Raw genomic sequence first — 14,195 nt, 5'->3', positions numbered from 1 at the left:
TTGACAGCGTGCTTTGACACCATGTTTGCTTATCACGAGACGTGCCCCAGTTGTCAAGTGTTCTTAACGCTCTAACGTTGACTCGAAGGTACCAAAAGTGAATCCCGACAGGGGCAGCAGTAATGCGATAGAGGCGGAAATGCTGGAGGTCTGTATTAGGTTTAACAGCACGCTATAGAGCAACCGCTGCTCAATATTTCGGAGCTGTTGCAAACCAGGTTCTATTGCAGCTTAACCAGGGTCAGCAGGAGCACGGCCTCCTATGATCTCCATTGTCCGAACGGCGGAGATTCCTTCTGCCCTTTAGAGCATATGCTCTGGCGGTGTCCCTCCTTACGGCGCAATGATCGTCTCTCTAAAAAAGCAGACTGTTGAGAGCTCAAAAGCTCGGAACTCGCCGCTCAGCTACGGGCTGTCTGGAGGGCCCACGACGCTGCGGTTAGGCTCGGCCTTCCCGTCCCGACGTGAGAATTGCACGCGTTGGCTCCTCCACCACAATGGCTACTTTCCGAGGCACCCCTCAGGAGTATGATAAAGTTTATTGACTGTCTGTCTGCCTGTCTCTGTTTCTAATAGGTGTTCGTCATAATCATATCACGGTTTTGAGAAGCAAAACTCCAACAATTTTGTTAATGCTTACTGCGAGGTGGTTGTCGCTTTTTCCGAAAGCGACGGCTCCTCCATTTCCGCTGTGATGGTAGGGACACAGGCACCTTCGACGATACGCAAGTCGGGACCCTCGCACCGGCACACACTGTCTATGCAGAGGGCCTCGCCCAGGCAGGAAGAAGACTTTCTACAAAAGCTGCCCAAGTGACCCGCTGCGGGTCTTGTAGGCTTCGGAGGGACTGCGAGGAACAAGACTGTGTGTAGTAATGCCAACACATGGAAGCAGGTTAAACCTTGCAGAACGATTCAACCTTCTCTAATTGGCGATGCAGTATTACTATAACAAAGCAACGAAGCCGCAAGCTCATCGGGTTTGGTAGCATGCTTACACCCCTAAGTAGTTAGAATGCGGAATGTCAATTACAATAATACTGATTGCTAGGGTTAGACGCAGCGATACAGCGTTTAGAGTGAGTGCCGTCGTATTGAAGGGCACCAAAACCAAAATCATGGGCCTCAGGAATTTAACCACCATCGAAATGCGACTGTCGCGTCCGCGATTTCATCCCATGACCTTGGGGCGAAAATGCCTAGTTGAAACAGTAGCAGAATACATGAAAAATGTGAACATCTGGCAGGGGATTGAATTATGTCTCTCTTCTTTTTCTCGCGCAAACTCATCAGCCAGGGTATATAAAACCTCGAAGAGTTGTATTAGAATAACAGATACTCTTTGCCTGGTCCATGTGAAGTTATGCTATCGGACAGTGGAGTTTAACGCACTATTCAGACACCATGTTTCTTTGACCTTTTGGTGACTGTGAAACAAAGTAAGATGGTACGCATTATGAAATATTTCAAAAAGCACGGTGACTTACTGTCGGACAATGTGATGCTTTCCATGACCTCAGTGGTTTGTCTGGTATCCGCGTCTGCAAGCAAACCGAAGACCTAATGGCTAGAGATTAAACTCGTGTAAACATTCATTTCGAACTGAGTAATAAGTTCTTTTTTGAAAAGTATTAGAGCATTTCTTCGATCGCACTGGACGTGAGAATCAAACGTAGCTGCCAATTCTTTCAGAACGATCATTGGAGGTAAAGCAGCGGGAGGATTGCGTCCCAATTATAGAATCAAAGGGTTGAGCTTCGTCGGACAACAAAGGACCTCTCAAGCTATGACAGCATACAATGTGAAGACTCCTCCGAGGAAACGGCGGCAACCACGCAGATGCTCACGTTTTCAGACCCTGTCTATGTTGCAAGAATAAGAGGTTGTCACATTGGCACTGATCGGTTGTTATCCGATGGCAGATTTAGATGACCAGTTCGAGAACTGTGTAATGGTTATTCATCGAACAACAATCATCCTGGCATGCTGTCATCTTTACATGTGACAATCAGCATACGCGCCACCTTGATTAGTGTTTTAATTTAAATGAGTATGCTTCCTTGAGGCGCAGCGTCCACATACGTGAACGCAACAAGGGTTTGCGACATTTTTAAGCTTGCGACCGAGACAGGACGAGGTAGATGGCGCATAATATGATTGGAATCTGCAGAACCACTGCCAACACTTTCTTTTAGGGACGAAGCTCCTTATTTTCTTTTAGGGGCGAAGCGGCACCCATTCGTCCCTCGTTGTAGTACGTAACATGTCTTACGCTTTGACCTGCAAGGTGGTGCCGGTGGGAGATTTCTCCTGTGCGTTGTTGAACAATAAAAAAATGGCAGCGTGCGCGTTCACTAAAAGCCGAATTCTCATGTCTCTCATTCCCCATTAGCAGCCATTGGCATGTACATTTAGCATTATCTGACAAGAAAGGGTTGCTACGTTATACTCGCTTGGCGTAACCTCCTTGGTTTTAGAAATGTTTAGCGAGCGTTGGGCCGCAGTGCCATGAACACAGAGAACTAGTTTATACCATGAACTCGAAGTGGTTAGAGGTGAGAAGTAGACACGAAACGCAAGATGTAAGAAAGTGTGCGTGTGCCACCTCTCGTTTAGTTATTGGAATGTACGCTAGATGGCAGTGCTTCTACATGCGGAATATAACGTAGCAAGTATAACGTAGCAAGCGAGTATAACGTAGCAAGCGAGTATTCAGTGTAACGAAGTGTGGATTGATGGTATTCAATGATCCCTGTGATCAGACGGTGTCCATACAAGGCCAAGAAATACCGAGGGTAAGTGAATACAAGTACCTTGGAGTATGGGTAAATGAGAGTGATAGATACATGGAGGTACAGGAAAAAGCCTCGGCAGCAAAAGGAAAGAGGAATGCGGCAATAATGAAGCACAGAGCGTTGTGGGGATACAATAGGTATGAGGTGCTTCGAGGTCTGTGGAAGGGTGTAATGGTTCCAGGGCTTACTTTTGGGAACTCAGTGGTGTGCATGAGGGCAGAGGTGCAATCGGGAATGGATGTAAATCAAAGGACTGTGGGACGCCTCGCGTTGGGTGCTCACGGGAAGACGACAAACGAGGCTGTAAAGGGCGATATGGGGTGGGCAGGTTTTGAGGCGAGGGAAGCGCAGAGCAAAATAAGGTTCGAAGAAAGGCTAAGAAATATGAAGGAGAGTAGATGGGCAGAGAAGGTGTTCCGTTATTTGTATAGGAAGAGCGTGGACACACAGTGGAGAAAAAGAACTAGAAGACTCACTAGTAAATATACGGCTGGTATTGTGAGCCATATGTCAACAAAGAGCGTTAAGGGAAAAGTCAGGGAGGCGGAGAGGATTTACTGGATGGCAGCTATGGAGAAAAAACCGGCTCTGAGTAACTACCGAAAGGGCAAAAATGAAATAAGGAGGGAGGCATTTTACGATAATTCAAGGGGAAGCGCTTTACTGTTTGAAGCGAGATCGGGTTGCCTTAGAACGCGTAGTTATAAAGCAAGATTCAGTAAAGAAGAAGAACAATGCACATGCTGCGGGAAAGATAAGGAAACGGCGGAGCATGTTCTGATTGAATGTGGAGATATCCACCCAGGTGTACGTTTGGGCACGAGCCTACAGGAAGCCTTGGGTTTTAGGGACAACAATGGAAAGCTGAACACACCCGCGATTGAAATAAGTAAGAGACGGTTAGAGTATTGGTGGCAGAAAATTAGAGAGAAAGGACAAAAATAAATATTGGAAAAATGAAATATGGACAGTGTGCCGTAAATGGCAGAGAACTTAAGCTGAAAACTTACCTTTTTTTCCATTAAGATAGAATTTATCGAAGTAGAGGCATTAGGCCAACATAAAAAAAAAGGGAAAAAAGGTTTTTTTTTTTTGTCGAGCCTGGTGGCATACTTGTCACCACCCCGTTATAAAGGGGACGCTCATAGCATCCATCCATCCAATATATGATGAAAAGATGCGAGATGGTAATACTTGGAGTGTTGAATAGATGGACGAACGGACACAGAGACAGATGCATGGACGGACGCACGGATGGCTGCACGGACGAATGGACGCATGGATGGACACTGGGGCGGATGCATGGACGAACGCAGGGACGGACGGGCGGATGGACGCATGGACGGTCACACAGGCGGACGCATGGACGGACGAAAGCAAGAACGAATGGACAGACGAATGATTCACCCAACTCTCCATCATTCACCCCTTGGATATGCTGCCATTTTTTTTCTTAGTGTTACTTATAACCTTAATGTGCTCCGTATGATAGCAGCCGGCCACTTTGGCGATAAGACTACAACGTTTAAGAAAGAGCTTTGTCGACGTGCCACGTTCCAAGACAAACGTCAAAAGCATCAACTTGCACTGTTTTAAAGAAATAACACGAAAAACAAAAAGCATTCTGACTGTATGATCTCATTTTGTTGTGTGTAAAAGGGAATATTTAGTTACTTGAAACCTTCGGCAGATTACAATCAATAGTAATTATCACACTACAAGACTAAATACAACATCGTATATTCTTGGAATGTCATAACCAGTGCCTTAGGATAGGTTGAGACGTCTGAAGAATCTGGATCATAATTCACGCCTGAAGGGAAGACAGCTCTGGTCACCCTTTTCCACTCCTTATGCTCTCCCATAGTAGAGTACCGTGTACTCTAAATCGTTAACTACTTTTTCTAAACACATTACGCAAGTAGTAATGGGAGTAGAACATATTCAGAAAAGCATCGCAAAAATAGAGAAAAATCGCCATGTGGAACGTGCGGTACGACGCATCTGCGACCACCCAGTATGCCTGCGCTTCTTCTACGCTTTCTTTTTTTCTTGTTATTTTTTTTTGTGGAATGAATGGGACATTGCCGACGTTCAGATTAAGCAATGCTTTCTCGTCAAACTATGAAATCGCTAGCATGAGTGTGTACTTACAGAGGTGCTCGGGAGATCGCGCTGTAAGAAAAGAGGTGAAAACAAAAAAATGACATAAATAACGAGACATTTTTCAAAACAAAAAGAAGAATTTGATACCTAATGTGGTGCACTTGTCATCATCAAATGTTGAATACAGAGATGTGCTATTCATGGTAGCGCATGTTTCTCTGTGATAATATATTTTTTATTATTCGATATGTTTCATTTTCTCACTCGCTGTCTAAGCCATTTTTTCACTCGCTGCGTCACAAGTTCAGATCCTGTCGGTGGCAAGTTATTTTTTCATCCAATTTTTTTCTTCACATTTACATTACAATTACTTCTAAAACCGTTAAATATACTCTTCTGGGCTTTATTGTCTGTTAGTTCCCCCTAATATTCCCATGTTATGTATTAACCTGAGAGGGGTCTTTAATAAAAAAAATATATTATGAAAAAGTAATGATAACGATGGTGATGATGATGATGATGATGAAAACATGCGAGTTAAAAGCAGCATACATCATGATATGCACCTCCTTTCTTCATGCACTCCATGCGGGCATACTTTTTTTTACATTTTTCTAACCGTTATGTCGAAATGGGCACAATCAACTACCCACCCGACGATTTGTACCATTGAGCGGAATAATTAGTTTATTACTCCATATCAACTCCAACAGATGTGTGATGCCACAGCGCCTGGTATGCCAGTTGAGTAGGGATACTCCACTTCCGAAGATAAAAAAGTGGTAGTTAGTGAAAACACTTTCTTGCGGATATTGAAGTAACTACTACTGGGACGCTCGTGTAACAGCAATAATAAAGATAGGGTGAGAAAGTTCTGCGATTTGTTTAAGTGAAGGCCAATATACCACTGTTACCGTGTCCCCTATTTCTCTTCTTGCTCTTTTCTTGATTACCTTTTTGCTCTACTATACCCCAAAAAGCTATGACTTTATCACCTCTTTTCCTTTCTATATTTTTCTTTGTCTCTTTCTTCCTGTATTTTCGTTTGTTTAAGCGCGATAGCGTTAAAGAGCTCGTGTCGCAGAAAACCCGCCGCCGGCATCGACCCCATTGGTTGTGAGCGAAAAATCAAGTTGCCGAGAGCCGCGAGAGGCCACTACTTGCCCACGCGTGCGCACGCGATCACACTCAAAAAGCCGCGCATACGAAGAAAAAAAAGTGTTCAAGGTCACGAGGCGTGGTAGTTTCTTTGCCCTGCCACCCCTCCCTGCTTAGCTTCCCGCGCTTTCGTCGGGATGAGAGAACAGATAATGGAATTGCAGCATACGACAAACCTTTGTAACTTCACTCGCACTGGGTGGATTCTTAAAATTCTTGCGATATTGAAGTTGTGAGGCAATTAGCTCTTTTAGTAAATTGATTCCATGGTTACTTGAAAAAGTGTTTCAGGGCCCTTTAACAAATTTTGTTCGGCAGCCCATTATGTGGTAATAGCGCGCGCTGGTCCAATCTACTGTGTGCGTGTTTGTGTGCGTGCATGTGTATGTAATAAAACAGATGAATAAGGATGCACTTAGCAGTTGAAAGGTGCACTAGGGGCCGGATTTCGCTGTCGCGTTAACTCTTAACGGCGAAACTTAAGGGTCCCCTAATTTTTCTTTCTTTCTGCAGTCGTTATCTTTTCCTCATTTTCTTGTCCTTATAAATGCGGTTACATGCTCAACTTTCTAAGTGAAGCGAAGCACAGCTATGCAGGGTTGCCATTGGCGGGTGCATTGCGCCTAGACTACGTTATTGCCCCGCGGCGGTGGTCTATTGGCTAAGGTACTCGGCTGCTGACCCGCAGGTCATGCATGGGATCGAATCTCAGCTGCGGCAGCTGCCTTTTCGATGGAGGCGAAAATACTGTGGGCCCGTGAGCTCAGATTTGGGTGCACGTTAAAGAACCCCTGGTGGTCGAAATTTTCGGAGCTCTCCACTACGGCGTCCCTCATAATCATATGGTGGTTTTGGGACATTGCACCCCACATATCAAAGCCCGCGAGGCTGCTGAGGAGCTCGGCATCTCAGTCCCCACGAGGGAGCGGCCCGTAACGCAATGATCTATGTTTTGGAGTACTAAATAAAAGTTTATCCAATCCAATGCACCCCAAATATCAATAAATTGATTAGACTACGTAAGCATTCTGTTGGGGTAAACATTTTAAGTTAGTGCCATGGTTATACTCTGGCTACTATCAACGTCTTTTTTGGCGCACCGAGTGGAACTTTTTTATACTATTTGCACAGACAAAACACTACTTCGTGTTATTAGCGGTTGCATCGCAAACACGAAAGTGCTGTGAGAATAGCTTACGGAAGGCGAGAAATGAAAGCCATTGAGAGACAATGCAGCGCTTGTGTGGTCCCTTCTTGCTTACCGTACCTTGTCTTCCCTACGCTTTTCTTCCAGCACTTTCACACTTGTGGTGTAACCTGTATTGACATGTAAATAGGCTAACTAGCCCAAATAGCCGTTCTTCTTCAAAACGCTATTAGTTCAAACACTATTAGTGTTAGTTGTTCTACCGCATCAGTCGATGTGCGCATGCATTCTTACGCCGCCAGGAGGCTGGTGTCTATCGCGGCTCGACAACGCAACGCAGGGTGTGCTTGCGAAGTGGCAAAGTTGCATCGGTGTTGGTAAACATGTCACTGGCACGCCACCCTCGCTGCCCGCCGTCTATGCTGATGCTAAGCACAAGTTTCAAACAATAATGCGCCATACGTGGTCACGTTGAACATCAGAAAAATTAAGTCACGCGTCAAAATGTAGATAGATTGTTCACCTAAACGAGTTTTGACTGTCTGAGGTGCGAAAAAAATTGATCAAGAAGGGTAACGCTTAATGCTCACGGGAGGTAGAGAACACAAGTGGGACGAGCACGGCCATGACGACGAGTGCCAGGATACATACACCCACAGGAAGAATCCTCGAGCTGGCTCCTTGTATCCTAGTAGAAATGAAAAAAAAGAAAGAAAGAAAAGAACAATGTCACGTCAAGTGATTACAGTAATGCATGACAGACACCAAAGAACGGCATTCACCTCTTCATTTTTCAATGTTCCTCTGCCACACAGCATGGCACTTCTTTATTTTTTTTTCCTTTCTGAAGTACGTTCACAGGAGTGCTGCGTCCACCAAATGTGCTCCGAAATGGTCTGTGGATGTAGAGTAGCACAGCATAAACAAAATCGTAAACCTAGCGTGGTTCGAAAAGTATCCACTTGTGCGGTGAACAGGATATGCGTATTTTTTTTAGGGGCGAAGCACCTTAAAGAGGCCCTGCAACGCTTTTTGAGCTTGGTCAAAAAACTCTGCCGATCGGCAGTACAGGCTTCCGACAACACGCGAGCCGAACGTTATAGCGCAGCATGCGCGGCCTGGAATTCGCAATAAATTATCAAATTCTGCTAAAACTTGCTTTTTCTTCCCTCGGCAAATACGACAGACGCTCAAACATTGCTCGTGGAATGCCCATCTATCAGCCGTTGGCTGATTTTTAACGTGGCGTGCTCATTTAATACAGAGATCGCTGTAGGAGGCCGTCACGTGTCCACGCGTGCGGGCGCGATTGCACTGAAAAAGCGCCGTATTAGAAAAAAAAAGTACTCAAGGTCACGAGGCGCACGTGACGTTTTTTGTTTGCTCCTCCCGATCCTCCCTGCTTAGCTTCCAGCGCTTTTTTTTGAGGGGGGGGGGGGGGGGTGAGAGAATAGAAAATGCGATTGTAGCGCATGATAAATCTTTGTAACTCCGCTCGTACTGGATCGATTCTTAAAATTTTTGCGGTGTTGAATTTGTGAGAGAATAAGCTCTTCCAGTGAATTATTTCCATGGTTACCCAAAAAAGGTGTTTCAGGGTCCCTTTAAGCTGTGGGTCATGCATCCCCGATGTATGAGTAGTAGTACTAGTAGTAGTAGTAGTATATAGCCACGTTTCGTCCTTGGAATGTCCGCTGATTGGCAGTACTTTTACATGATGAATATTTGATGAAAAGATGCGAGATGGCGGTACTTGGAGTGTTCAATTGATAGATGGATGGACGCGCGGACATACGGTCGCACGGACGGACGAACGGATGGACGCACGCACGTACACACGGCCACACGGACGAACGGCTGCATGGATGAACTGTCAGACGGATGAATGGACGCATGGACGGACGCACGAATGCACGGATAACCGAAAACACGGAAGAACTGACGGACGCTTCGCCTCACTCATCATCATGTCCTTCTTGGATATGCTGCGATTTTTTTTGCGTTTACTTGTACGCAGACAGTAACTATCCTCCCCAAGGACCCTCTTAAGAGTAGCTGAAGAACTTGTGTATGCAGAAGCATTAGTTTGAATATTTAGTGCCATCTGTGCAGTGACAAAAAAAAAATACATCCGCCAGCATTAGAATAGCAATTTTTATTGGTGCTAGGGTTCGAACTCGAGCTGCAGCTATCTGAAGTCAACTGAACAACTCGACTACAGGCACCAACGCTTGCAAACTGTGAAAATATACGAACCATGTGAGTGGCTCGTATTCGAGTAGGTTATAGTACATAAAGCGAAGGTCATAGAGCCTTCAAATTTTGATGTGATGCCCCTAGAAATAATTAATAATTTCGTGTGGGGAAAACGAGGATATAGGTTAGGAACATAACAGGAGCAGTGCTTGTGCAGTAAGCTTTATTCATCTTTTTCCCCGTCTTTCATGATTAAAGTTATTCTGAAAATGGACATGTTCACCCAAACAAACAAGTTGTTACCATAATGAAAAAAAATCCCTCTAGATATGTGTGTGTGTGTGTGTATGGGGGGGGGGGTGACTTGAATATATTATAAAGTAGGGCTCAACTTACTGGCCCAAGCGTCCTTCGAAATCCGTATCCTTCGATTTGTCCGTCATCTGTTCGGAGTGAGACTTCCGGCCGGTCTCAGAGAAGTTGGAGCCCTGCGTCTCGCCAGACACGGCAGAGACGTTGGACGCCATGTTCGAAGAGGCGTTGGCGCCCGTGCGAGTATCGCTGGTGAACATTGTTCCCGATGTCTGACTCGCTCGACTCTGCCTTTCCAAAGTCCTGCATCCTCGCTGCCCGTTTGCGATTGCGTGCCAATGGAAGTAAATTTGCGTATTAAAGGGGCAGACAACCTTTGTTCAAATGCGAGTCACACAAATTTGAAGCGTGAAGTGCAAATTGCGGGTGTAAAGTTCAGCGATAGCTGAGAAGATGTTTTACTTTCACGTTAAATTGTAATCTTTCATGGCGCATCTACCGACACCGACAATACTTTGTCGTCAGGCTGCAGTGCTAATTCTGGTGATTTCACACAGTAGTCTAGCTGGTTGTGATGAGGCTAGGTAGTAAAACTTCGAAGAACAGTGCTTGTGCGACGCCCAAGCATTAAAATGGCCGCTTGGGCGCCATCAACGGAATCATGATGCGGAGTGCTTGTGGAAACGTTTAATTTTGCGGGTGTACGTGACGAAAAGCCCATACCGTGTTTTGACGTCAGGGTACAATAACAACTGAAACTATGTTTTAATAAAAACATACTTTACTAGCATTTTCGCAGTGTACTCGCCCTTAGCACTACGTTTTTAGGCTCTTAAGCGTATCGCCTTTCATTTGAGGCAAAGATTTAACTGATTTTTTTCGTGTCAGTACTCTTTTGAAACAATAAGTACTTCTTTTATTAAAACAGCTGAACAGGTAAAAGTAACACTGAGCGAATATGGCGTTCGTTCATTGCGAATACTACAGTGGGCCTGTTAAGTTTTTGTCAAGCTGGTGCGCGCCGCCAGAACACTGTCATCAGAAACGAGTATGAGCCAAAGAAAGTGGGTAATCAAAGTCGCATACTCGGGACGCTAGTGAAGCCAAGCTCAGAAAGATACTGAATACTACTGACCAAGTTGAATAAAATTCAAAAACTGATATTTTGTTAAGGCTTCGTAATTAAAATAAATTATATTGTTGTATGGTTGCGGGGTAAGCGTAATAAAGACAAATATTTTGTGTGTGATCGACGCATACCCACCTGCGAAACTTGTCTCATGTGATCTAAACTTGAGAATTAGACTTTATTATGCTCCTTTATTATGAAATCTACAGGGGATCAACTGCTACCATAGTGCTTCATAAAGAAAGCAACAGAATCTCTAAAACACATGGCAGCCGCTACATGGCGTCTGCCAAAACACATGGCATCTGCTAAAACACATGGCAGTCGTCTTTTGAAAGTAAACGTTTATCTGTCAATTCCGACACCACTTCAAAAGCTTAATATTGAAGCGTTTAGGAGTTGTACACACCAAAACCACGATATGTCTGTCAGAGACGCCGTAGTGATGGGCTTATGAAGTATTAACATTCTCATGTTTCTCAACGTGCATGGATGTCACCCAGTACACAGGACCTCTACCATTGCACCTCCGCTGAAGTGCGATCACAACGAGAGATAAGAGGATGCACTCAAACTAAGCAACAGCTTTTTTCTCACGGCTCGTGTACACAATAGAAACATTTTTTTCGGTGATAGATTGATGAGGTAATAAGCTCTGATACTGAAGTCATCGATGGTTAGCTGAAAAGTGGCTGAGGATTGTTGTTCAAGGTGCACCAATAAGATACGTGACGCGTGTTTGTGCGAAGAATGTTGATCAACTGGGAGATTTTATGATGACGTTAGCGTGTATTAAGTTCGTTTCAAAGTCAGTTAGGACTGACAGTTAATGAACAAGTCTTATACCAATACTTTTTATGATGACAACAGAAAATGTAATGCCAGAAAAACAAGCACTTAGTTTCCTGATTGGCACATTCATAATGATTATTCGTAGTTATCTTGAAAGTGATGTTTTAGAGTTCCGAAGTCTGCCATGTTGCGAGCAATGAATAAAACTAATGCAATGCCAGGCTAAAAGCACCAGCGCAAATTCCTGAGTTGTCCACATTCACTGCAAATAAAGTATATGGTGATACTTTAAACAAATATGTCGGAACGCGTTAAGATTGTAATCCGCTGCAGCAGGAGGTTCATGTAGAAATTGAAGAAGACATATACAGGATGCAACATATTCTATTCTTCCAAAGCTAAATGCAATTTTTTAACGTGTTTCTTTTTATCATCAGCCGTCAAAAATGGCAAGAGAAAGTCGATTTCCAGTCCAACGCCGTGGCGTAATGGTTGAGGTGCTCGGCTTCTGACTCGAGGGCTACGAGTTCTATCACTGCTGCAGCGGTCACCTTTCAGTGGAGGAGGCAGTGGTCACCTTTCAGTGGAGGCGGCAGCGGTCACCTTTCGGTGAAGGCGACAGTGGTCACCTTTCGGCAGAGGCAAAACGCTACTGGCCGGTGTGCGGCGCGATGTCAGTGCCATTAGCAGAGCCAGGAAGTGGCACACCACACCTCGCCCCCCCCTCCCCCGAATTTGCCTTTCGCCATGACATTCAGAGCGAAAAATGACGTTTAATGGTGGTGCTCCCTTCCCCTCGCCTTGTTAAAATCTCTGCTACGCCTCAGATAGGCACGGATAAAAGAAAACACCATATCATCAATATTTCCGCAGCTCTCCACTATGGCGTCTCTTATAATCATATTGTGGTTTCGGGATGAAAAAGCCCACATATTATTACTGTAAGTTTAGTTAGAAATTACACTAAACCTGGCAACGCGTGTGAAGCGGACAAAATTAGTTCCTGCAATCACGTTCCACGTGAAAGGTGAATGCGTAACTGAGCCCAAAGCAATGCGCATGGCGTATTCCAAAGAACTGCGTCTGTTTACCGACACAACAATGCCCATAAAGCATACTGTAGAGCGGCAGCATTCGCAGCCATTACCTGGACGTTGACCTTGTTCAGAGTGGTTGACCTCCGTGGCTCCACAGCGAAAGGACTGAGGTGCTCTCTTGAAGCTGCACCTCTCGATCGTCTGAAGTCGTCCCATGTGTTCGGGAATGGAGCGAATATTGCCGGTGGTGGTGTAGCGATCTCTCTCGTCGTCTCCGAACGTGGGCGTTTCCTTCCCGATTCAGTAATCTTCGCCACGTTGAAAGTGCTCAAGATTGCTCTCTTCATGGCTCAAGATTTCTAAAACGGCTGAACCCTTTCGTTTCGTCTAAGAATAACGAGCTGGCAGAACGTGCTGAAAGGGTGAGCAGTGATGATAATGATGATAACCTCTTCTCGATCGCGCTGGCCCAAAAAAGAGATATGGCCAAGAAATGGGTAGCAGGATGCTTAAAGTGAAGGTTTCCTAACCTATCCGGAAATTTATTTTGGAAATGAAACATCGAAAGAAGTGAAAATTGTTATGATGAAGATGATTACCTTTTTTTTTGTTGGCGTCTTTCTGTGCACAAACAACTGAGCTCGATTGTGATAGACGTTAGCCGTCGTCTTTCTTCTCGTATCTCGGTAAAGGTGTTTCATGTTCACGAAGGAGATTCTCTCCGCGGTTGTTTATTGAAGAAACGCGCAAAGAGGACTGACATTAAGCATCATAAAACGTGAAAAAACAAGAGAAACAATCAATCATGTTCATAATAGCCACTAGGTATCATTTTTATCCAAGAAAAGACAAAGGATTGCAAAAATAAAAACCCACAGAAATCTTCCGGCATGTAGTATTTTATTTTATTTTATTATTCTATGCTTAATCTTTTTATTCATTTCTACTTATTCTGTTCTAAATAAACAAAATTTGAACTTTAATCTCCTAATTGACGTTAAAATTTTGGCGGTTTATTTGAACCTCCTTCAGCTTGTGTATGAGCTGCAGCTTCAAGCGTCTCCTCTACTGTAATCATCTCTACTCTTACAACAAATCAAAAGATGGTGATATAGACGACGATGATCATAATGGCCTGTCTGTGTGGCTCACAGGTACTCTAGAGGATTCGCGATGAAACAAATAAGTTATAGATAAAAGTTATCACATGTGCAGAAACCATCTTCTTGTTTCTTTTCACTTATTGTGTTAATCCTCCCAATAATTTCTGTTTAACTATTTGTTTCTTGGCCGAGCCTCCTGAGAGGGTGTAAGCCATATTTATAGACCGTCATCATCATAATATCATCATCAACTCAGAATGGTCGCTGCCACTGATATAGTTTGCCACTGCCTCCGTCATCGAAGGCGTGACAATCGGCCTGCCCCTCCGTTAGTTTCCCACGGGCTCCGTGAAAGGCCCTCTGACACAAGTGCGATGCTACGGACTACGACAACTGCTGCTTCGTGCGCCTCTCAAATAA

General features: G+C 44.5%; 1 protein-coding gene across 2 annotated transcripts in view; it reads right to left on the bottom strand.

Moving 5' to 3' along the window:
- The window catches only part of LOC142771300 (uncharacterized), a 34,655-nt gene extending 21,590 nt beyond the window's left edge, over nucleotides 1-13,065 (bottom strand). Inside the window, exons 1-6 of one of the 2 annotated variants that reach the window (XM_075872775.1) lie at nucleotides 12,783-13,065; nucleotides 9,799-10,028; nucleotides 7,797-7,894; nucleotides 4,950-4,970; nucleotides 1,488-1,541; nucleotides 641-848 (exon numbers count right to left, since the gene is read on the bottom strand). In XM_075872775.1, the coding sequence (XP_075728890.1) occupies nucleotides 641-848; nucleotides 1,488-1,541; nucleotides 4,950-4,970; nucleotides 7,797-7,894; nucleotides 9,799-10,028; nucleotides 12,783-13,019 (848 nt within the window). In that variant the 5' untranslated portion in view covers nucleotides 13,020-13,065. Of the gene's footprint in view, nucleotides 1-640; nucleotides 849-1,487; nucleotides 1,542-4,949; nucleotides 4,971-7,796; nucleotides 7,895-7,988; nucleotides 8,216-9,798; nucleotides 10,029-12,782 lie in introns of those variants that run through there. The other variant, XM_075872776.1, reaches the window with a different exon arrangement.
- Between the last annotated feature and the right edge of the window lie 1,130 nt (nucleotides 13,066-14,195).

This window comes from Rhipicephalus microplus, chromosome 9 (genome assembly GCF_043290135.1).
Source record: "Rhipicephalus microplus isolate Deutch F79 chromosome 9, USDA_Rmic, whole genome shotgun sequence".
Classification (NCBI taxonomy): Eukaryota; Metazoa; Arthropoda; class Arachnida; order Ixodida; family Ixodidae; genus Rhipicephalus; species Rhipicephalus microplus.
This window is presented reverse-complemented; position numbering and strand designations above follow the sequence as displayed.